Source organism: Lissotriton vulgaris, chromosome 11 (genome assembly GCF_964263255.1).
Source record: "Lissotriton vulgaris chromosome 11, aLisVul1.2, whole genome shotgun sequence".
Classification (NCBI taxonomy): domain Eukaryota; kingdom Metazoa; phylum Chordata; class Amphibia; order Caudata; family Salamandridae; genus Lissotriton; species Lissotriton vulgaris.
In genome coordinates, this window is record NC_141699.1 from 53,317,151 (window position 1) to 53,342,775 (window position 25,625).

Below are 25,625 nucleotides of genomic sequence, written 5' to 3' on the forward strand. Positions count from 1 at the left end.
TCACAAATGCTTCCTTTAACTGCTGAAAGGCCTCCTCCGATTCACGTTCCCAGATGAATTTTACATTCTTTTTTAGAAGACGGGTAATTGGGCTCACCTTCTCCGAGAAATTCAGAATGAAACGCCTATAAAAATTGGCGAATCCCAAAAAGCTTTGAATCTCCTTCACTGACCTTGGCGCAGGCCATGACTTGATTGCCTGCAACTTATAGTCATCCATGGATACTCCTTCCGGAGACAAAACAAAACCCAAGAATTCCACCCTGGAGGAATGAAAGACACACTTCTCTAGCTTGACGAACAGATGGTTCTCCAGCAGTCGTTCCAAGATAGCGTGTACATGACGAACATGTTCCTCTAGACTGTTGGAATAAATAAGGATGTCGTCGATGTAAACCACCGCAAAGCGGTCCAAACACTCTCGAAGCACGTCATTCACAAAATACTGGAAAGCAGCTGGGGCGTTACAAAGCCCAAAGGGCATCACTTGGTATTCATACAAACCAAACCTGGTTCGGAAGGCAGTTTTCCACTCCTCTCCTTCGGCCATGCGCACCAAATGATATGCCCCTCGTAAGTCCAATTTAGTATACACACAGGCATCCTTAACCTGATCTAGAAGTTCCGAAATGAGGGGCAATGGGTAACGATTCTTTTTGGTGGCCAAGTTCAAAGCTCGATAATCAATGCAGGTTCTCAAGGTCCCATCCTTCTTAGGGATGAAGAAGAGGGGCGAAGACACTGGAGACTGGGAGGGGCGGATAAAACCATTGGCTAAGTTTTGTTCTATATAGTCCTTCAAATGGAGGTTCTCGGGTTCCGACAGAGCATAGATTCGGCTGCAGGGTAAAGAAACCCCAGGCTCCAATTCTATCCGGCAGTCATATTCTCGATGAGGTGGCAATTTCCGAGCTTCTTTCTCATTGAATACCTCTTTCAGATCCTGATAATCTTCTGGAATCTCTGGAGCCCCCAAAGCGCACACCATTTGAACTTGATTGGCCAAATTTTGTGACAACGTGGAGTTGGTATTCACTGGTGTGGACTGGAAACAATGCTCTAGACAAAAGCTTGAATTCATTTCAACTGAACGTCGAGACCAATCAATCCTGGGGTTATGCTCGGTGAGCCAAGGCAAACCCAGTATTAGTTGGAACTGAGGAGCATCGATGAGATTGAATCGAATGAAACTCCGATGCTCTCCTGGTCCCACTACGGTCATCAGTTCGGTATCATAAGCTATTGGCCCCAAAGACAAATTGGTGCCATCCACTGCTCGCACAGGTTCTGGTCTTAACTTCTTTTCAAATTGTATTCCTAAAGATTTGGCAAACTGGATGTCGCAGAAATTCCCAGTAGCCCCCGAATCTACCATCACGGAAACTTCCTCCATCTGAGTCTTTCCAAACACAATTTTACATGGCAAATTCAGATGCGGGGCTGCTGATTGCAGGGTATTAGCTAAAAGTTGTGGCTTGGGAGTTGACTCTTCACTCGCTCCCACCAGTGCAACTCCGTCTACTGGTGGAGCCGATCTTTTACCCACGTGCTGGCTTTTGATCTCTTCGGACATTCCTTGACAAAATGGCCGGACTGACCACAATACATGCACAACCGACCTTGACGTCTCTTTTCTCTTTCCTCCTGGGTAAGAGGACCTCGAATCGTTCCCACCTGCATAGGTTCTTCCTGACTTTGGCCTTCATGGTTCTTAGCTACCTCCGGCCTAGACCGATCAAATCGTGGTGGGAGAGTACGGACATCCTTTCGACGTTCACTTCGTCTTTCCGCCAGCCGCTGATCTATCTGCAATACTAAATCTATGAGTTCCAATACATCAGTAGGTCTTTTGGGAATCTGGGCCAGTCCGTCCTTCAGCTCATCTTTTAAACCTCGGTAGAAAATGGCCGCCCTCTTAGACTCGGGCCAACTAGTTTCTACAATCAATTTATTAAATTGTGCCAAATAGGCCACCAAGTCTTGATTCCCTTGCTTCAACTCTAGTAGTTCATTGTCTGTGGTCTGTGAGACATTTCTTCGGTCAAAGATTCGCAAGAACTCAGCCTTGAATTCTTCAAATTTATACAACACTGGATCGTTGCTAGCCACCAGGGGCAAAGACCACGCTGCAGCATCTCCGCTCAGGTAGGACAGCACAAACGCCACTTTAGACTGATCCTCCTTAAACAAAATGGGCTTACAAAGGAAGTGTAACGAACACTGAGTCAGGAAAATTTGGGCCTTGTGGGGGTCTCCTTGAAATCTCTCGGGAGGGGCCAATGGAATTGTAGGGGACATTGCGTGCACTACCTGTGTGGTAAACTCCGAAGAGGAGGAGGAAGAAGGCGTGGAACCAAAGGCAGATGACTTAATATTCCCAAAGTTGGGGCGCGGACTCTCCGCAAGCTCATCTTATCTCTGACGCAAATAACTAGCCTCCTGATTAGATTTCCTAACTTCCTCCCTGGTCTCACTCAACTGTTTCTGTAATCCCTCTAACACTGAAGCCAAGGCTTTGACATCCAATCCTTCTGCCATCTCGCCCAGACGGAAGATAATAGAGGCACTTCAATCTGTCAGAAGCAGTACCTGAATTGTCCAGATTTCCGTGGGAGCGAGTAGCCAAGTCTTCTACGATGCTAATTTCCAAATTCCCAAACACCCCTGCACCCGGATTGCTCCAATCCCAGGAATGGAAGGGAAAGGGGAAGTGGATAACAAACAACAAAGAGAGGCTTCCACACTGGTGTCTTCTTCACTACCTCTGGGAGGAGTAGCTGGGGAACACCTGCAACAGTTAACAGAACATTACTAACGTTCTAACCCATTGGAAAAACCACTCTCAATCACTCACTCTACTCTCTTCTCTCATACCTGGTTTGTGTGTGGAAATTGCCGCTCTCTTTCTGAGTCCAATAATGTTCATATGGAAGGTTGAGGACTCTTAGTTGCTTGTGTAGTGTGCCGGAAAGTAGTGATGTGAAGAATAGAGGTGGTAGACAACAGTATTACCATATGCATATAATATATACTCTCATTTACTTGTTGAATCACGGGAGCGGACTGAAACTCTCAAAAGTCTTTACAGTAGCTCTGAATATGTCATAGACATTTACAGTTCTTATCGGAAACCAGGCTTCGCTTCAGACAAGGAAACTCTGACGCTGAAGAAAACCAAATGGCACAGGAACAAGGATAGCGCCACCAAGGTCTTAGAGAATTGAATATTCTTACCGCGTAATTCTGAGGAAATGTGGAAGAATTACTTGCCCACTGGGAGGGTACTCTGGAATAGACTGCTGACTAGGACAAGGTCTGGACCGCCGAACACTGGCACACGGCGACTCGGCTTTTGCTCCGGAATGCAGGAATCCAACAGGAATGGAACGAATACACGCTCCCAAAGTTCCGAAATAAAGTCTCTGTGGATACTGACTGGGAAAAGGGCAAAACTTGGACAATACGCAGTGATTTGACGGGAGCCAAAATCAGGGCGTCGAACTGCTTGAATAGAACAGTTGAAGTGCGCCACATAGAACGCGCGGGATAAGGAAATGGCGGACTGATAGGAAAGACTAGAACGCTAACCTTATCAAATGGTGGCACAATCTAAAGGCGCACTAAGCCTCAATCTGACAGTGGTCATGGACTAATTTCTGAATGGAGCCCCAGAGTGGAAATGGTTGCCAACCAGGAAATCTTCTCTTAGCCGCAGGGACAGACAGAGGTCTCTTAATGGAGCCCGGCATGGTCCTGACATCGGCGATCTCATCCCCTAGGGTGGTAGCTATCTCTGCAAAACTTCGACTTGTACAATTAAAAATACTACACAGGATTTATGTGACAGGGCCCTGTCTGGTGTTGATGGGACTCTCCGATTCTGACTTATGTCGTCGTTAATGCGGCCTTAATGGTACGTTTCTTCATATTATATGGGAATGTCAACATGTTGCACAGTACTGGAGTAGGATTCACACTACCATAAAAGATGTTTTAGGGACCTCTTTGCTCCCGGAAGCCAGGAGGTGCCTTCTTAATATATGGGAACCTATTGACCTTAACTCTGCACAAACACGATTGGTCACATTAAGCTACATGTTCGCAAAGAGAAATATCGCACAACAATGGGGCTCAGAACAACCTCCCACTCTCGAAACCTGGAAAACTAATTTAGACTGGTGTATGTTCTGGGAAAAATCTGTGTATGTTGCAAGGGGCCGTCCCCGAAAATGGGCTGCTGTTTGGGGTCCGTGAAACTTAGATTGAGGTGAAATCTGTGTACCACCTAGAAATGCAGTTTTTTAAATACCCTCTTCCCCATAATCATGTATCTGTATTCGACTTTGATCACCTTGCCCTCTAAAAATGTCTTTTTTATTCTTTGAGAATCTAATGCTCTGTATTGCTTTTATTGCCGATGCTTGTTTAATAAAAAGAATTATAAACAAAAAAGTATGCAAATAATTCATTTAGCTTCTCCGCTACACTGACATGGTTGTTATTTTTAAAAATGCACCACCCAGTTTTGCCATGCTTAGCAATAAAGTGAAAATATACTGAAATAGGTGACATAGTATTCCCTCTTTTCGACTCTAAAATGCAGTAGTTTGAATGTGATTATTTTACCCCATTTGATAAACGTGAATGAATAGAAATTGCAATTTAATGGGGCTTTAACATGGCAGTATATTGTGGAGCCATTAATTACCTCAAATCAGTAGTCCCTGGCAACCTGTTCCACAACCCAAAAACACAAATTGTTTCTACTTTTGTTCCATAAATATAAATATCCGTCATGAAAATACACCTTTTTTCTCATCATATATTTTATTTAGTAAAAATGTGCGCCCAAAAGCTATTTCTTACACTCCTCGGTATTTTATAATATTTTCCTAGATCCCAAGGGTGAGATGGTGTACAATTTCTTTGTTCCCTGGATTGGTAAGTATGGAAACGATTCAGAACTTCTTTATGAAATACTGTGGCAAGAAATTACAATAGGAAAGAAATTATGATTTGGTGCATTGTACATTCCCATAGGAGGCTTTGACGGATTTGATGGATTTCTAGAAATATTTGGCAGAATTTTTACAAACTACCTGTGCTTTATTTTTAGAGTACATCTAATTTTCAAGAATGTTCTTTCATTAAGCTATTTCTTGCAATGATGTGATTTCGCACTCTTTGGGAGATCTAATGTTGTACTCGTGTGGCTTGACTTAGAAAGGGCACGCCGAGGGTTCATAGGGATTCATATGTAAGTGATGTCCTGAGGTTACTGCTTTTCATTTCATAGACACGATAGAAGAGAGGTCTGCAAAGGCAGGTGCCGCTGAGGCTGATCCGCACAGCGACTGCTGATAATGAGTCCAAATAGAGGGGTATCTGAGCTCGAGGGTGTGCAGTGTTTGGAAAATAAAATGTCCATGTCACTGCCCACCCTACTATTTCATTTCTTCTGCATTTAGGACCAGATATATTAAACTTGCTTACAGTCCCAAACACACTGAGTCAGAGTTTAATACTTTAAAAAATGATTTCCCATGAACAAGCTTTAGGAGATGATAACGTTTTATCGACTCCTAAACTAGGATTGTAAACATTGTCGCTCTAAGTCATACGAGCCCTACCCTTAGTAACCAGTCTTCATTTATAGGCACTGAAGTGGTGCCTAGAAATACCCCGGTAACACCTCTCCTGCACATAGGACAGTGGGACGCCAGAGGCAAGTTACCCGATATATTGGATGAGCAAACGGAACTCTGCCTCACTTCATCCAAGTTGGCTCTGATATCGTGGAACATTGCAGGGCTGAGGTTAAAGGTCGCATCTCCTAACTGAAATACCTACATTGAGCACCATGTTATTTGCCTTTTTCAGGAAACTTTGCCGCGGAACCCCTTTTATCGTATAGGTTACATAAACTACCATATTCCTGCCACCAGCAGAGACAAGGCCGACCTTCAGGGGATTGACAATTTGGATACACCACGTGATTGGCTACAATATCCAGGTGTCTATGCGAGAGGCTTAAGCGGGGGGAAGAAGTCGAAAGTTTTAGCGGCTCTCAACAAACTTTTAGAGCTGCAGTCCTGGGATTCCCAAGTCTTAATTGTGTGAGACCTTAACTCAGCCTTTGATCCTTGCCATCGAGGAGCACTATGTTACACCCAGTGGGGCATTCCAAATTTGGAACTTGCACCTAAAAAGAAAATGGCCTGATGCAGCAATCCAAATTAACTCCCTTTTACCTCGAAAAAGGCAGACATGGGGCAAATACATCCAACGACGATCACAAAGCTAGCCGCGTAGACTATCTTCTAAGTAACCTGCGGCTATGGCAAGCTTTTAGGGACATGATCATGAAGGACAGGGTAGAGAGGGATCATAAGCCGTTATACACGACCTTGGATCTATTACCCGAGAAGTTACCCACACAGGAAGGCAACAAACTGTCTACCCTTGTTGTGGTCCCCACAAATGACATGAGATGATTAAAATGGGTGAAGATACTAGAGAAGCCCGAACTCCTAGCAACTATTACTAATCACATCAGTAGAGGCGTAGCTGAGCTAGAGGCCTGCTCTTCTAAGCCTGAGTCTTCTGAACTTACAACTGTCACCCATAATACATTTCTTGTCCATTTACGCTCTCACTTTCTCACGCACCGTGAGGCTAAGAGCACACACCAAATGAAAACAAGCCATTGGTTTAATGGGTAATGCAGACTGGCCCACAGGTCTTTTATGGATCCTGATAAAGTATCAATCACTAGGCAAACATACAGGAGGTCCAAGAAAAAGGCTAAGAAAGCATGGGATGAAAGCAGATGGCAGGACCGCAGACTGGCATGTACCAGTAATTACTCCAAACAATTTTGGAATATGGTAAAATAAGATAGGGGAGGCCAGCCACTACCGCCACCAAATCATGTAGCCCAGGGCCAATGGGAAAACCATTTTATTGAACAAATCTGTTTATTGAGTTATTTTGTAGGTGACTCTACATTTGCACACAGCCAATCACATCCAACCACAGGGGCTGGCGGCTAAAGACATGCATTGAGTGTGTACATGGTTTACCTTGTTAATGCAGACATCCCGGATGCTAGCAACGCACATAATCAAAGCTACCAAGTAGGTACGGCAAGCATTTTCCATTCCAGCATTTAACTGAGGTGTGCAGCCTGTAGATATCTGTGAACTAGTGGCAGCTTCACCCCTCCATCCTCCTTGGGACGCAACAATTGTGCCACCGAAAGACGTGCCTTCTTATTGCCACAAATGAATTTATTCAGAGCAAGCTGTAATGCTCGCTAGGCTTTAGGTGGTGGAGTTAACAGGAGGGTCTGGAAGAGATATAGTATGTACGGCAGAATCATCATCTTGACTGCGGCGATGCGTCCAAACCATGACCGAGTGTGTTTGGCCCATCCATCCTGTGCCTTCTGTGCCTGCGCCACCATAGCTGTTTAGTTAAGCTCCAGCATGCTTGGGAGAGAGTCGGTCAGAGAATACCCAAATAGTGCACAGGGTCACTAGACCAGTGCAGGGGAAGAGACTGTTTGAGAGCCTCAACCTGTATTGGTTGTAAGGACAGATTAAGTACCTGGGACTTGCCAATGTTGGCTTTGAAGCCGGCGATACAGCCAAAGGACTTCAGTTCTCCAACCAGCGTGGGAAGGGATATAAGAGGCTGTGCAAGGGACAGGATGACGTTGTCTGCATTGAGGCTTATCTTGTAGACGTCACTTCCAAATTTAGGCCCTAGATGCCCGGGAAACCACAGATTTTCTCTGCAAGTAATCCCATGGCTGTAAAACAGCTGGAGGATTTCTGGCACAGTCCCCCAGCATCCAAATTAACGCTGAGTTAGCCTGCTCCCAACAATCCTGGAGCTGCTCCTAGAACGAGAGAAGTTCCAGGATTGGTTGTATTGGGAATTCCTTCCCTTTCCTGCTCATGGACACCAATCGGCGGGAAAGGTGCGCACTGGGAGAGGAGTGTACGATGATTTTGGCACTGTAACACCCTACTATATTTTTATTTCATAGTTTACCCGCCACTGTGTGAGAGTATGGGACAACAATACGTTAACGCATGGAAAAAACATTGAATTGTATTGGTGGTGGTGTGGATGAATACGTTTCTTTTCACATGTTCTGACCTTTCGTATTATTATGCTGAATGTACCCATCTGGTGATTTCTTTGTCTCATAGGAAGAGGATTGCTGATCTTGTCCGGGCCAAAGTGGTTTCATCATCGAAGACTGTTGACCCCTGGGTTTCACTACAATGTTTTAAAACCTTACGTGAAATTGATCTCGGACTCTACCAAAATTATGCTTGTATGGATTTGTATGGCTTATTATACCTACTTACCTTTTGTTTGCACATCCATTTCAATGGGAACTTCTGCACATACCCACGGTTAAATACCTGCAGTGGGATAGAAACAATCTTTATGAGTATTTACAGAATTATTTTCCAGTGTAAAGGCATTGTAAATGATGTCTGTTACTAGTGAGCTTTGTTGCCTCTCCTTAACTTATAGTGTGGTAATTGCATGGGATATGAACTTTGTACTAAATACTAAATATAGCATTTCCAGTCTAAATAGAGTAAATGATACATGAGTTTGACAGACAGGACATCATCCATTCTAGGAGGCATGTGCCACATTTTACAAAGTAACTATTTATGCCAGCCAAAAATGTGCATGTCATTTGGAAGACTCTTAACATGTGTAGGTTACTCTTGGTATTTTTAAATTGCAGATCACTCAAGGCAGGAACTTAAAAAAAGTTTAATTTGCTATTAACTGTTTATTCCTGTGTTGGGTGTGACAAATTGTGTGCAGATTCCTGAAAGGATGGTGCTAGAGCTCTTTCTGAATATTATTCTGCTATTTTGAAAACTCCCATTTTGCTGTGCAAAGAGATGAACCAGCCAGTGGGCTGAAGCAAGAAAGTGTCTGTCATTGACAGCGGAGTGAGGTGGCATTTATGGATTGGGAAGAGACGCCCACCTTCTAGAAATCTCCACTACCATCTTAAAGGAGGAAATGAGTTTTTTGTAAGCTAATATACGTTAATCTGACTAAAGTTAGTACCAACATAATGGCTCATCAACTGTTTTCCTGAATCTGAGGAATTTCTCCCAGAAGCCTTAGGGCCTGGTTTAGGTCTTGGTGGATGGTGTTACTTAGTCACAACAGTGACAAATATCCAGTCCACTGAAATATAAATCCCACTATATCCTATTAGATTTACATTTGCGTGGGAAATCCTACACTGTTGTACCTATCCAAGACTAAAATTCTCTTTTCATACTCATCTTTTGCCTGATGTCTCAATTGCCTAAAAAAAACTTAACACATATAGGGCCAGATGTATCAACATAGCTTTTTGCAATTCTATGATAGCAAATTTTTCTGATTCACTATTATAGATTCGCAAAATGCAATGTATGTAGGTTTTGCAAAATACATAGCGATTCCTACATACTCCTTAAAAGCGAATCACAGTTTGCGATTCGCAATTAAGGAATGCCTTCTCATTCATTCCTATGAGCCTATGGGCCCATAGGAATGAATGAGGAGGCATTCACGATTTGCGATTACCTAATTGGTAATTGCAAGTCCCAAATGCAATTCAGTGGCGCAAGGGGTGCAAAAGGTCACCATGATGCACCCCCAAAAAAGACATGTGTGCACATGTGACACACACACATGGCCTAAGGGCATGTGTAACGCCACATGGCATTTGGAGAAATGAGGTTGTTTGCGATTCCTTATAGCAAGTTCTCAATTTTTAAATGCTTTCTGCATTGCATTTAGGGAATTGCAAATTGTGTTTCCCTAAATGCATTTGCAAAATAGGTAATCACAAAAATTGTGATTCCGTATTTTGCGAATCACACACTTTTTACAGTTTGCAAACTTGCGAATTCTGCTAATCGACCCATTTGCGACCGGTGATAGGCTTGATACATCTGGCCCATAGTTTCTACCATTATTCTCAATTCCCCTCGCTTGTCCATGTTAATATTCATTGCCCTGTGTTATTCATGTGTAGAATCCTCATTGGTTTTATATATTTTACACTTAAAAATATAATAGGAATGAAACAGTTCGAGTAAGTGTTGCATCAAGTCCTTTTGGTTTCACAGCCCCACATGGAGGTACCTTTTGTTTATGATCTGAAAGCCTCCACTTAAAAGAGAAACATTGCCTCAGTTGTATTCACTTAGTATAAACATTTCATATGTATTTCACTTTAGGATAAGTGGGAAAAACTCATTAATAAAAACAAGTCAGTGGAAGTGTTCCAGCATGTCAGCCTAATGACCCTAGACAGCATCATGAAATGTACCTTCAGCTATGAGAGTAACTGCCAAGCAGACAGGTGAGTTTCTTGACTTTTTCCACTTTTGTTGCTAACGTTTCTAAGGTGATTGCGGGCTCTGTATTTAAGACTGTGAAGATAGAAGACAATAGAGTTTCTCCAGCAAGTTCTTGTATCCACATCCAGAATGACAAATCTAAGGTGGAGATGGAGGCTTCAATAACACCAATCTGGTGGTGGGATCTTGACCACCAGAAAAGGGACATCCAACAAAAACCTTTTTAGTATGCGGTGGCATAACTTGAAGAATGATTATCTCATTTCCAAGGAAAGAAGATGGAATGTGATTGAGGAGAAATGGGCTATATTAGCAGGGAGACCACAGGGAGGGTGAGATAGCCTATTATGCATATGTGATGGGCTAGGAGTTGCTTGGAACTTTTTGGCTCAAAGAGGAGGAGGCTGTCCTTGTGTCCCCTCTCACCATGTAGGGGCCTGGTAATCCTCAGATTGACCTGTGGGTAAACTCATCTCAACAGAATGGTAATGCCATCATTTTCATTTTGCTGGTGAGCATTTGTACTTCTCAGAATAATTAATAATAATGTTTATTTTCCTGCCCAATCCCTTTGGAATTGTGTGATTTCCCCAGAGCTCAGCTTTATGGAGAGCTATGATCTTCCCAGCCAAATTACGGATTGATTCTGAGGGCAAACTATGGTTCTTCACTAGGCCCGAATGACACTAAGGACTGGCTTGAGGCCTTGAGAACTGTTGGCAAGAGAACCCGGGTGTCGTCAGGCAATGGTGGAGGCCATGGCGGCCGAGGGAATTGGCAGGGATCACCGACCATTGTCACATCGCCATCACAGAGCCTTGAGGGTTGATGTGCGGGACACTGCAAGTATGAGAGTCTACCATTGGAGGTGGAGGACCTCCCCAAGGTTTACACTTAGACGATTATGGTTTTACCTGACTTTGCACTTTGTCTGGTTGGTTGTGTTTTATGCTCACATAGTCCTGATATAGATGGCTAGCTTGCCATGGGAGAGATGATTTTGATGGCAGATTGCAGTAACAGATTCGGGGCGATTGTTTATGTTATGCACCACGATGTTGGTTATAGGTGAGTGGGATCTGCCTCTTATGGTTACCCCCACTATTTGCTGGTGCTTCACTGTTTTTCGACTTTAGTCTGGCTGGGGCCCTGCTAATCAGGACCCCAGCCTAGCTGCTTCCTCTGTATATGGATTCCTAGTATCATAGGTACACTTCAAATTTGATTCTGGGGTGCCCTTATAAGTCCCTAGTATATGGTATACTATGTACCCAGGGCATTGGTACCCAAGGGTCCTCCCAGGGTCTGCAGCATGTATTGTGAAATCCATCCGCATCTCAACCAGCTCAGACGTCAATCTTGCCAACTCTGAACACCTTCACTTCCAGATCCACATCGACCCCAAGACCACACTCAGAGGCACCCTCCTTTACAGGCCACCAGGACCCCGCGCACAATTTAGTGAAGACATCACGGACTTCATCACTCCACACGCGCTCCCCTCCGAGGACTACATCCTTTTGGGAGACCTCAACTTTCACCTTGAAAAGAACAACGACCGCAACACCACCACCCTTTTGGACAACCTCGCAAACCTCAGACTTAAACAACTTGTCACTACCCCCACCCACATCGCAGGTCACACACTCGACCCTATCTTCACCTCCAGCAAGCATGTTTCCTTCAGCCACACCACAGATCTCCTTTGGACTGACCACAGCTGCGTTCACTTCACCTACAACAAGCCCACAACCAACAACCACCCCCAACCCACTCTGCAAAGAAACTGGAACAAAATCACCATCGACCAGATCTCCTCATCGCTTCTTCAAAAGCCCCCCGCCCACTCCTCAAACCCAGACCAAGCAGCCACCATCCTCACCCAATGGTTATCCAACAGCGCCGACATCCTAGCACCACTGAAAAAACGACAAATCAAACTAGGCAGCAAGAAGGCCTCCTGGTTCAACGATGATCTTAAGAAATCCAAGAAACTCTGTCGCTCCCTCGAGAAGGCCTGGAAAAAAGACCCAACCACCAGCACCAAGGACGCCTTCAAAAACGCCACCCGCATACACCACCAACTAATCCGAAATGCCAAGAAAGCAGCCTTCAAGGACCGTCTAGATAACAACGCCCACAACAGCAAGGAATTATTCAACATCGTCAAGGAATTTACCAACCCCTCAGCCAACTCCAACGACATCACCCCCTCTCAAGCCCTCTGCGACTCCCTAGCCTCATTCTTCCACAACAAAATTGCAGACATCCACAACAGCTTCGACAACCAACCCGAAGACCAACCCACCCAATCCCCTGCAGGACCCCCACCCCCCCTGAACATCCTCAATGACTGGAAGCCAATCTCCACTGAGGACACCATCCGTCTGATGAACTCTATCCACTCAGGATCCCCCACAGACCCTTGCCCTCACCAGATCTTTAACAAAGCAGACTCCATTATTGCACCGCACCTCCGAGACGTCATCAACTGCTCCCTCAACTCCGCAACCTTCCCGGAAAGCTGGAAACATGCCGAACTCAGCGCCCTCCTGAAGAAACCCACAGCTGACCCCACCGAACTCAAAAACTATCGCCCTATCTCACTCCTTCCATTCCCAGCCAAAGTCATCGAGAAAGCTGTCAACAACCAGCTCGCCGCATTCCTCGAAACCAACAAATCCCTCGACTCCTCACAGTCCGGCTTCCGAGCCAAGCACAGCACCGAAACCGCCCTCATCGCAGCAACAGACGACATTCGAACTCTACTGGACAATGGAGACACAGTCGCCCTCACCCTCCTCGACCTCTCCGCAGCCTTCGACACAGTCTGCCATAGCACCCTTCTACAGCGCCTCAAAAACATCGTCGGAATCCAAGGAAAAGCACTGGAATGGTTCACCTCGTTCCTCTCCGGAAGAACCCAGAGAGTCCGCCTTCCACCATTCAAGTCAGAGGCCACTGAAGTCATCTGCGGCGTACCTCAAGGGTCCTCACACAGTCCCACCCTCTTCAACGTTTACATGAGCCCCCTCGCGGCCATCGCACGCCAACATAACCTCAACATCATCTCCTACACCGACGACACTCAACTGATCCTATCACTCACCAGAGACCCTAACACGGCCAAAACCAACCTACACGAAGGAATGAAAGAAGTAGCCGAATGGATGAAGCACAGCCGTCTGAAACTGAACTCAGACAAAACAGAAGTCCTCATCTTAGGTACCTCCCCCTCCGCCTGGGACGACTCTTGGTGGCCAGAGGCCCTTGGAAAAGCACCCATCCCGACGGACCACGCACGGAACCTGGGCGTCATCCTGGATTCCTCACTCTCGATGAACAGACAAGTCAACGCCGTTTCTTCATCTTGCTTCAACATTCTTCGCATGCTCAAAAAAACATTTCGCTGGATCCCTACCGAAACTAGAAAAACAGTCACCCACGCTCTGGTCACGAGCCGACTGGACTACGGAAACACCCTCTACGCCGGCACCACCGCAAAACTCCAGAAAAAACTACAACGCATCCATAACGCCTCAGCCAGGCTCATCCCGCGTAAAGAACACATCTCTGATCACCTGAAAAACCTCCACTGGCTCCCCGTCAATAAGAGGATCACTTTCCGGCTCCTAACCCACGCACAAAAGGCACTCTACGAAATCGGACCCGAATGCCTCAACACACGACTATCCTTCTACACCCCCTCCCGCCAGCTACGATCCTCCAACCAAGCCCTTGCCACTGTACCTCGCATCAACAAAACCACCATGGGAGGTAGATCCTTCTCCTACCTAGCAGCTAAAACTTGGAACTCACTTCCCACTCACCTTCGCCTTACTCAGAACCACCTAGCATTCAGAAAGCAACTCAAAACGGGGATATTCGACAAGTAACTCCCCACCCTTCTACAAGCGCCTTGAGACCCTCTGGGTATGTAGCTCGCTAAATAAATCTTTTGACTTGACTTGACTTGACTTGTGCCACCCTGGAAGGCCTTTCACAATTACACCACAGGACTGCTACTGCAGCCTGAATGAGGTGGTGCATGCACACCTCACTGAGATATAGGTTCACAATATCTCACTATCACTGCACATATAAACCTATCAGTCACCCCGATGGTAGGCCTTATCAATCCTGAAGGCAGGGTACTTGGTTTTATGTGAGGGGGTGCCCAGGCATGAACTGAGCACCTCTGCAGCTTTCAGAATTTATTCTCCGAAGTTATCTGATGTGCAGCCTGACCATATACTCTTAGGTGCATTATGTCCTCACGGTAAATGCTAACTTTGGGATGGCTGCACAGAAACATGTTGTGTTTGGTGTCAATAGCTTTGGAATCATACCCCCACACCAGTATCTGGTGTGGGAGTATGATCCCACCCTTCTAGAGGGAGAAACATGACTGTACCTGCATACCCAGTAGAAACCTTAAGGAGCCTTGGCATCACAAAATTGATGCTGCAGCCAAAGTCACAAGTTTGACCTCCTGCTGCTGACCGAAACTCCAGCAGGGGAGGCCTGGACAATAGTTTTCCTGTCACAGAGAGGTGTGACCACCTCCCAGATAGGCCTTAGTGTATTGGAGCTGGGTGGGAAGAACCTCTGTAACCAGAACTTTAGATGTTCCTGGACGAAACTCTGCAACTGAATCCTGGGCCTTCAACAATCTGCTAAACACCAGATGACTGAAGAATCTCCCTTGGAGTAAAGGAGCTACTCCCCTGCTTGGCATGCACCAAAGAAGCATCTGACTGGTGTGCATCTCTGAAGCTCCCGCGGGTCTCTGAAAAAAATTGCATTCCAGGAGGTGGACTTCCAGACTTCCCTAAGCCTGACCCTGGTCCCCAGCAAAGCTGAGACCCGTAGCTGTCGTGGGTCACGTGGAACCGGAAATCCTGCCACTGTGCACATTTGCCAGTGCATTGGCTTATCAACGTCCCTCGAGACTGTGCGCTGGGATACTTGTAGCTCTGATCCCAAGCATCAACTGTACAGAAGAATGTGGGCCTACACTGCATGAGTGTTCCGTGGACTCACCATTTGTGTTCTTGCTTGAGGTGCCTTCATTGTCCCTGGTTCAGCGGCGTGCGGGTCCCTGAGACGGTGACTCTAATTTTCCTTGGGCTTCCCTGGTTTCTCTAGATATGCCCGAACTCCTCCTTGCAGGGAGAGTCCCTCGGACCTTGCTGATCCACACCAAAGCCTTTTTACTTTTCTTGCCCGGGTTGCTGTTGCCAAGGCTTGTTGTGTCCATTCCGGGCACCAACACTGCAACACTCGACATCCTTCATGGGCCAGGTCGAATCCAGCTCCTGTTCATCGTCGACGCATCCTGGTCCTCGTGGCTGAAAAGTCAAGGTTTCCCTCTATGCACCTGAAACACCCGACATCCATGGGCATTCATCTATCGTGCCCCTGGTCACTGGCTAGTGACCAAGACTCTGTCCCCTTTGCTCTCAGGTTCTGCACATCTTAGATCTCTTTGGACACTTTTCCTCTTCATGGCATCAGCACTTTCAGGTCTTCTACCATTGAAAACAATGACGCGACCCAACACCATTTGACACCAATGCACCCGGCTTCCCTGGGTGAGGTAACACGAGTACTCTGGTGCTTCCGTGAGTATTGGCCCTAGAACCATCGAAGTCCAAAATGGTTTGCTCCTCGTCCACTCCTAAGTGTCCTAAAACCTTAAAATTCCAACCGTGACATTCCCCATAGAAGATAACGGGTGCTCGCGGCTGTGTTCTCACACTGCACGCGTCCCCTGTGGGTCTCCTGTGTCACTGCCTTGGGTGGTTACTTTGGGTACCAGTGATTCTACAGGCTCTAGGCCTGGTGTCTAGTTAGGTCATGGTTCCTATACCACTTTTTTGATATATGGTTTGGTTCGCCCCTAGGGCCATTCGTATATTGTGCTGATTTAATGTGCTATTTGCTGTGTAACATATGTTCTTTTACCCTTAGCCTCATAAAGAGACTAGTAGGGTGTGTTTTAGAATAAATATATATTATATATATATGTACCTTGTGTAACCTATCATCAATAAGGCGTTGCTTGGACTGGTGCAAGGTGCCCACTATCACTAGTGGACATAATATACCAGGCCGACTTCTCACATTGGTTGGCCAGGAAGTTCACAGATTTCAGTTACAGCTGCTCTAGGGAGTGGAGTTGTTTCACGTTCCCCGAGCTGTTAAGGGTGGGCGACAGGCACTTTGCAATTTTGGGGATGCAGGAGGTTCTTTTTCCACCATGGAGGGAGGCATGGAGGTGGGTTGACGTTGGGGTGTTAGGGTGCCTCCGGGACAGGTGTTCGTTTTATTCTGTACATGGTACATGTGCAATGTTGCTTTTCGTTGTGTCTCATGTTGCGATTTTATCTCCGGCGTTTCCACCTGCATGGCAAGTAGCCCCTGTATACGAAGGTTTCATACTCCCACTAATTACACTACTTCATCCCCTAGGGGCCACAGTAGTCGCTTACTGAGTCCGTCACCAGACACTACATTAGCCTAATCCCACTACACTTATGGGGACAGGATCTTTCCAGCAGGGGGCAACAGAAGTACAACAATGTTTGTGTGTTGCTTTTGATTGTGTTAGAAAGAATTCACCCCACTTAATGCCACACTTAATTTATGCAGACAAATAATACTTTCCATTTCCATGTAACAACAAGTATCATTGAAAGTTTTATTTTGTATCCTGAATGTGGAGGTTTATAAAATGTATTATAAACTTCTTTAAATGGAATGGCGTCATTGTTCTGAAAAATGGGATCCACTGTACTGTTCTAAAGCATAGAATTAAGTTACATTAGTCCACATGAGTGTATCCTGGGCCAATTTAGGTCAAGTGTGATATTTATAGAGCAGAAATTTACATCCAAAGAGTTTATTGATTTTAGAGCCTCCAAATATACAAAGGTCAATCCTAACCAGACATATTCAAGTGGTCTGAGATGATTTGAAATTAGTCAAACCTGGAGAGTGGGTAATCTCCAGAATTCTGACATAAGCAGACATCGAGTAATGACTTTAAAGTGATACAAGGAATATAGGGAGGGCTAGGAAGCTAAGGTGTATATTTCCATTTTCCAAGAACCCGAAAGGTACCCAAAATGTGGAACTCCAGAGGTCAGCACTACCACCCTCAACTGTTACTTCAATTTTATGCACATTGCTATAGTTCTAAGCTATCCAGGCTGAAGATGGCTGTTAGCCGGAAACCGGTCCTAGGATGCTTGATTCCGGTCCAGGAAAGACATGGTTTGGCAGTTCGGGCTGAGCTGTTCCCATGAGGCACAGGGTCATACTGATTTGCATATGGCCATGTCTGAACCCGGGTGGCGGAGTGAGCTAAAGAACGGTGATGGATTAAACCCAGATCAGTTGACTGGGGGTGAGTGTTTTGCCATTGTGCAACATTCCGTCCATCATCTTGTGTGTTTTATAGTTCAATAACTGCAAGGCGGATATCTTTGCTCTTCAGGCTAAAAACCAGAACATTTTTCTTTGCTTTCTGAAACCAAATGACTTGACAAACGCGGCGATCAAGGCTGCTAATGTGGGTAACAGAGGCTGCTGCTGATAATTGGACTTGCTGCTGATTTTAAAGCACGCTTTAACAAAAGCTTTTTATTTTAGAAATTGTGTATGCTACTTTAACATCTTTTTAAAACGCGTCTTACTTGCACTCTCATCCGCTTGTGGCCCCGCTCCGCCCCGGCTTGGTGCCATTTGTTGCGGAGGGTCAGCTTCTAGAGCGTCACTTCTTGCTCGCTACAGCACTTCCGCCCTGCACGCAACCTTTGCAGATCAGCTGTCTAGTGCTGCCGAGCCTGTTTGGGTATTTAATTCCTGCTCTGTGCCTCCGCCCATTGACAAACGCGGCGATCAAGGCTGCTAATGTGGGTAACAGAGGCTGCTGCTGATAATTGGACTTGCTGCTGATTTTAAAGCACGCTTTAACAAAAGCTTTTTATTTTAGAAATTGTGTATGCTACTTTAACATCTTTTTAAAACGCGTCTTACTTGCACTCTCATCCGCTTGTGGCCCCGTTCCGCCCCAGCTTGGTGCCGTTTGTTGCGGAGGGTCAGCTTCTAGAGCGTCACTTCTTGCTCGCTACAGCACTTCCGCCCTGCACATAACCTTTGCAGGTCAGCGGTCTAGTGCTCCCTCACCTGTATAGTATTTATGACGACATGGAGGAAGCGCAGCGGGAGCGCCGACTTCGCGCCGAAGTCGCGCATAAGTCAAGCCCGTCTGCACCCGTCCGCCGCCGACCAGGCCCAGGGCCCTGTCGTAATGCCCAGTTTGTTTCCTATAGTTCCTTGGAACTACGCCACCATAACTCTACCTTCCCCATTTCTGCCCGCACTGCTAGAGCGGCCCAGGACTGCGGTATTCTGGTTAGATCTGATGCCCCTGCCCCTGCTTCCCCGTCCACTCTTACCTCAGCCCCCCCCTGTGCCATTTGCAAAATCTGTCTCCCTTTCAATTGTGTATCTCAACACCCGCTCCCTAATCCGCCACCAACTTGAAATATTTCAATTATTACATCAGAGTACCATTGGTATCCTCCTCCTAGCTGACCGTGGATTACGGAGGACTCTGGCCCTGATATCCTAGCCGCGATTCCCACAAGCTATTACATTATGTCAGTCAATCGGCCTGCTGGCAAGACGGGCGGCGGAGTAGCGGCTATTATCCGCACCGAGCACATTTTCTCACAGCTTACTGTGTCCCCCATCCCTAAAACTGACTGTCTTGTCTTGAAGTTTTCCTCTGCTATTTCATCCTTTGTATGTGTCCTCGTCTACAGACCCCCTGATTACATGTCTCTCTTTCCCCAACTATTCAGTGATTCCATCTCTCATTTAGCGATTAATCACGCTAATATGTTGATTATCGGGGACTTTAATTATTGGCCGTCCGACGCCCACGAAAGTCATTCCTCGGTGGAATTCACCGATCTCCTAACCAGTCTGAATTTCTCCCAGCATGTCCGCTCCCCTACTCACCAAAAAGGCCACACTTTGGATCAGGTCTGGACGATCAATCTAGACATTTCCTCTCTTGACGTCCTCCCCTGCTCATGGTCTGACCATTTTCTTATTTCTTTTTTTCTACACCTTAATTCTCCCTGTCCTCCTCCCCTGGCAAAGAATTTTTCAGCTCGCAACTGGAAAAGGGCTAATCTGGCAGACTTCCATGCCATATTGACTTCCACCCCCCCACCCCTGCGACCTCGCCGGAGGACCAGGCTCTCCATTTGAATGAATGGCTACGCGTCGCCAGTGATAAAGTGGCTCCTTTTAAAACAATCAAAGCCAAGCGTCCCCACAACGCCAACGTTGGTTCTCTGACCAACTCAAAACCGACAAACTTGCCCTTCGGCAAGCGGAACGTCGCTGGAGGCGCAACTATGACCCCTTGCTTAATCGTGTCTATGTTGACACCCTACAATCCTACAAACGTTCGATCCAGTCAGCCAAAACTGCCTATTTCTCTCATAAGATAACAGCTTCTAATAACAAGACTAAAGAGATCTTCTCTATCGTAAATGAGCTCTCCCTGCCAGACAGGGTTACCCCCCAACCTCAGCCAACTCAAACTCTTTGTGACTCTTTAAATTCTTATTTCTCTGAAAAAATTATTACCATAAAAAACAATATCCACATCCCTCCCGTCCCTTTCTCTTCCCCCCCCCCCCCAGGAATACTAGCCTTTTGACAGAATTTCCACCTATTTCCTTAAAATAATTTTCCTCATTGCTTCTCAAAGTCAGCTCAGGTTCACCCAATGACTGCTGCCCTCCTTTGATCCTGAGGGAGGCCTTCCTGGCCTGCCCGGACCCTCCTCTGGCCCTGCTCAACCACTCTTTGGCCACGGGAGAGGTCCCTCGCTCCTTCAAACAAGCAGCCGTCCTACCTATCTTGAAAAAACCTAATGCGGACCCTACCATCTTAAGTAATTACCGCCCCATATCCCTTCTTCCCTATTTAGGAAAGATTTTGGAGACGTATGTAACCCGCTGCTTGACCTCTTTTATAGAGAAATCCTCCTTCCTGGACGTCCAACAAGCTGGATTCCGACCCCTCCACTCAACCGAGGCGGTTATAGTAGCAGTCATGGATGCCCTCAGGACTGGCGCTGATAAAAACACCTTTCAGGCCCTTGTCCTTTTGGATCTTTCTGCAGCTTTCGACACGGTCGATCATGCTATTCTGATCGACCGTGTCCACAATGCTGGCATCCAGGGAGTGGCCCTAGACTCGCTAAGCTCCTTTCTTGACCAGCGAACTGAAGCTGTCCACCTGTCCACCTTCTCTGCACCTCACACATCCTTAACTTGCGGGGTCCCCCAGGGCTCGGCACTTTCCCCTCTTTTGTTTAATTTGTACTTACAACCCCTTCTAGCTCTCCTCAGGAACTCCCCGGTCACAATTTTCAATTATGCAGATGATCTTCAGTTAATCTTCCCCATCGATTCCCAACCTTCTTCCAGTTTTCATTTTCAGTCTACTATGTTGACCATTTCAAATTGGATGTGCCACAGTCAAATAAAACTTAACCCCACTAAGACTGAGCTGGTACTCACAGGCGGTCCCGCCAACCCTTGGAATGACACCTTTTGGCCACCTTCCCTAGGGACGGCTCCCACTCCGGTCAGTACAGTCAAGAGTCTAGGGGTGATGATTTCTGAAGATCTCTCGATGAGGCCACAAATAAACTCAGGGACTTCATCGTGTTTTTTCCAACTCAGGAGGATCCGTAAAATTAGTAGGTTCCTCACAAGAGACGCCCTGATTTTAGTGGTCATCGCCCTCATCACCTCTAGGCTAGACTACGCCAACCTGTTGTACGTGGGGACCCATGCATGCCACCTCCACCGGCTGCAATTGGTGCAAAACCAGGCTGCTCGCCTGATCTTTCACCAACCCAAGTATCATCATGTCACCCCCCTCCTCCGCAGCCTGCACTGGCTTCCTGTTTCCTCTCGGTGTCTGTTCAAGATGGCCTGTACTGTTTTCAAGGCACTTACCGAGGCGGCTCCCGCCTTTATATCATCGCGCCTGGTTCGCTACACCCCCCCAGAGCTCTTCGCTCCTCTTCTCTCAATCTCCTTGTAGTCCCCAAATACAAACGGAAAAAACACGGTGGCTCGAGTTTTTCTGTTTTAGCTCCTTCCACCTGGAACTCCTTGCCTCTCACTCTCCGTCTGTGTCCCAGCTATGACTTCTTCCGTAGACAGTTGAAAACCCTCCATTTCCAGTCAGCATTCGAGTAACCCCCTCTCCATGACCTCTGCTATTTGTCAAGAGCGCCAAGAAACCGTTGGTGTATGTGCGCAGTACAAATATTTTTAATGTTAATGTTAATGTTGTTTTATATGGTAGGGGAAGTGGTGCTTCCTTTGGTCTAGAATCTCATTTTATTTTGTGAGCATTTTTAACAGTTGCACCCATCTTATTTCATCTTTATTCCCTCAAAATGTGTGCAAGTCATGACGGCCTCCAATATGTAACAATATCTTTGTGCATAGGTCTCTTATGTGAGTGGTTCAGAGCAGGTTGGATCTGTGACACAATCCCAACTCCATGCAGAATGAATACCTGTGGTGTATGTCCTTAAAATGTGCATCAAGAAGTAAGTGCATCCTTATACTAAGTTATATGATGTCTGTTTGAGCTTTCCTGTGATGCTATGGAACTATTTCATTACTGCAAGACACATTTATCATGAATGCTCGTGCATTCGAAACGGTTTCCTTGAATTTCTCGAGCCAGTATTTTCATGTAACCTCTCCTTTCTCTCTGATTACAGTGATTCTTCCTACATCCAAGCAGTCTATGATTGCTCATACCTGGTGCAAAGAAGACTTTACAATTTGTCTTACCACAATGATCTTATTTACTACCTCAGCCCACAAGGCTACCGCTTTCGTAGATCCTGCAGAATAGCCCACCTCCATACAGGTAACTGTAATGTTGACATTCACATGTTTTGACTATGGTTCTTTGATTCTGATATTAAAATAAACTGTGTTATAAACCATTACAGATATTAACAATATCACTTCTAAAAAAAAACAATAGTCACTGATAGTCGTACTTCTTGAACTTGCATCTGGATTATTTACATAGATTTCTTAGCTGGTTCCTACAATATTCCAAAAGGCTTAATTTGGAAACCTTGGAAACTCATCTGAATCCTTCTAACTGTATGAATCTTTGAGCATTGTTTTCAATATCTCCTTTTACAAAAGGGTGCACAACTAAGTAATGCCTTCCTTCCACCACCTTACAGACCCTCTTCGACTCTATATATCACATTTACTTTAAATCCAAATCCCTCAAAGCCTTGGACCCTGAAACACTCATCCACACATAAGCCATTCTAACAAGCATCACCAGTGCCTCTAAGACCCTTTTAAAGACTTTCATTATTCCTGTAAAAATCTCCACCCAGGATAAGCTTGTTTCCAGAATAGTTCTTTGCATGTTCTTTGAATAAACAGGTTAAAGATTGGTGGACAACTAAAGCAATACAAGGAAATTCACCAAATCAACAACACTTGCCACCATCAGGCCTGACATCATAGCACACAGTTGAGTAGCTCTCTGCTCCTTAGTGATCTGTTTTCACCATTAATGCAAGTTGTGTGCAATTTCTAGTACACAAAGTGCAGTATATAATCCAGAATCAAAGAGCAGTTTTTGTTACAATTTGCTCTCTTTTAAATACATTTCATTAACTGACCAATCAAATGCAACTGAAAAAATAAAAGTGAAAGAAAACAGCTGATGCAATGTGTCAAGCTGCAACTAATGGGATAATAAGTAAGACAATGAGAATCAGCCTTTATCATAGCCATGCAAAGATGCTGGGCCAGGATGCTGGGAGAAATGACAGAGAGAATGGAAACACTTTTAAGCATGAGGAAGAATATGCTACAAAGACAGATGTTATATCTGCATAAGGGAGAAGCAGTGAAGCTGTTTTACAAAAACGTATTTCTGTACACACAAACCTTCAATCAATCAATCAATCAAGAAATGTGTATAGCGCGCTACTCACCCTGAGGGTCTCAAGGCGCTAGGTGGTGGGGGGTTGGTCCGCTACTGCTCGAACAGCCAGGTCTTGAGTTGCTTCCTGAAGGATAGGTGGTCTTGGGTAAGACGAAGGTGGATGGGGTGTGAATTCCAGGTCTTGGCTGCCAGGTAGGAGAAGGATCTTCCTCCCATGGTGGAGTTCTGGACTTTTTGGTTCCGTCCAGAGGTGTCAGGGAACAACACCCAAAGACCCCGGAGTTCCACCTGCCTTGGTGCGCAAATGAACAGAAACACGGGCTTCTCGATGGTGGCGTCAAAGACCAAAGGTTTATTACTGCAGGGACACAGAAATCACAGAATCTACACACGGGCAGAGACTAGGAGACTGTTCGATTTGTACATTGAGGGTTTCTCCTTATATACCAAAAATTGTGCTTCAGGCAAATATTTCACATGTCAGTACATTCCCAAACCTTTGTGTCTTAAACAATAAATATTTGGCGTTACACAGGAACTGTCGATAATATCTGATGCCAAACATCACGAAGAGGGGTTCCCACTAGTCCATCACAATCCCTTGTCAATATTGCATTCAAGAGCCGGACCGCCTCATCGTAAAGTTCGTTACCTCCCCCTAATAAAGGCCCAGAAGGAAAGGAGCAGAGCCAGGTGCAGAAGATAGAAAAACGGGATAAGAGATGTTTGTGGGTTGTAAATGGGCAAGGCTACCGGCTTCGGCCGCCTCATCATGATCGGGACAATGGACACGAGAACCAGTTCAGGTGGGCTGGCCTCGGGCAGAGGAGGCAGCCTTTGTCGAGTCATGCAGCTTCAGCGTGATCTGGTTTAAGGTGTACGTGTCATGTAAGAGGTGAATCTCCGGCTAAGGCTACGTGTCCTTAATCAAAGTGGAGTGAATGAAGTGATCAGAGGCTATTGCATATGTGAGGGCAAGGAAACACAAAATGGCTGCCATGATCTAAGATGGATGCCATGGGTAGATCAGAAATGTGTTCATAACAGGAGTGCTCTTGCTCGTATCGTAGCGAAAACACCAGGATATGCTAAATGGATCATTTGCGGTTCGCTGATACTAATATTATGTATTTCCGACAAACTTGAAAACACGGGTTCAAATCGTCACGGAACCTCAGACCCTCCTTTTGCCCTTACATAGGCAATTACTCAGTCTATATCAGAGTCTAGTTCTATACTCATCAGGTCAGTGACATGTTGTTGTATCATCATCCTTTCTCGTGCCTTTTCTCCAAACGCAGGTGGTTTCCTAAAACAGGTTGCAGCACAAAGGCCACACAGGGCTGGACCACACTGGATAATCAGGCAGCATGAGAAGAGGAATACTAAGATGACACCAATGACCATTAGAACCTTCCATCCCCACGCTGAGATCAAAGTCCAAACCCACTCCATAAAGGACCAGTTTCCCTTGTCTACATGTATAGAGTCGGAAATCTTGTGTAGCTTAGAGATCGCCTCATAGACTGTTGGAGCATTATTAGGAATAAAGACACAGCAGCTCGATTGGATCATTCTGCATACCCCACCTCGGTCTGCAAGGATAACGTCTAAAACCATACGGTTTTGCAACGTCATGAGTCTATCCGCCTGAAGCTCAGCTGTCAGGTTGCTAAGGGCACCAGCAGTTTCGGTAATAGTAGATTCAACTACCCGTGTTAGCTGACGTATGTTTCTACTATTGGCCATAGGCCCCCAAAACGGAAGGAAGCCTTTGAAAAAGTCTCCAGCTTCCTGACCAGCAGTATCTTCTTTGCTGAAGACACCTCTCGCTACTCTTGTTCTGTGGTAATCAGATGAAGCAGTGTATGTTGGAGGCAACAATCGAGCAATATAGCATGAACCTGAAAAGTCTGCAGGCAACCATGTATAAGCTCGGTCTCGACAAATGAAATAGGTACCCCTAGCAGTGAGGAAGGCAGGGGAAGAGTTAGCCGGAAACACATAAGTCTCAACGCACTCACTCCTCCCTAGCTGAGCTCTCGGATTTCTCCCATTACCTTGCAAACAGACCTGACCTCGGTGAGGTACGACCCAGATTGGAGTTGAGCTTTTACGCTTGCTTTCTCCTAAACTAAGGCGATACTCTGAAGTATTCCAACTTAAATACACTCGTAG

General features: G+C 45.8%; 1 protein-coding gene across 1 annotated transcript in view; it reads left to right on the forward strand.

Annotated features, from left to right (window-relative positions):
- The window catches only part of LOC147678944 (cytochrome P450 4B1-like), a 207,052-nt gene that overhangs the window by 50,664 nt on the left and 130,763 nt on the right, over positions 1–25,625 (forward strand). Inside the window, exons 3-6 of the mRNA XM_086944700.1 lie at positions 4,897–4,941; positions 8,220–8,347; positions 10,281–10,405; positions 22,243–22,394. Of these exons, the coding sequence (XP_086800826.1) occupies positions 4,897–4,941; positions 8,220–8,347; positions 10,281–10,405; positions 22,243–22,394 (450 nt within the window). The remainder of the gene's footprint in view (positions 1–4,896; positions 4,942–8,219; positions 8,348–10,280; positions 10,406–22,242; positions 22,395–25,625) is intronic.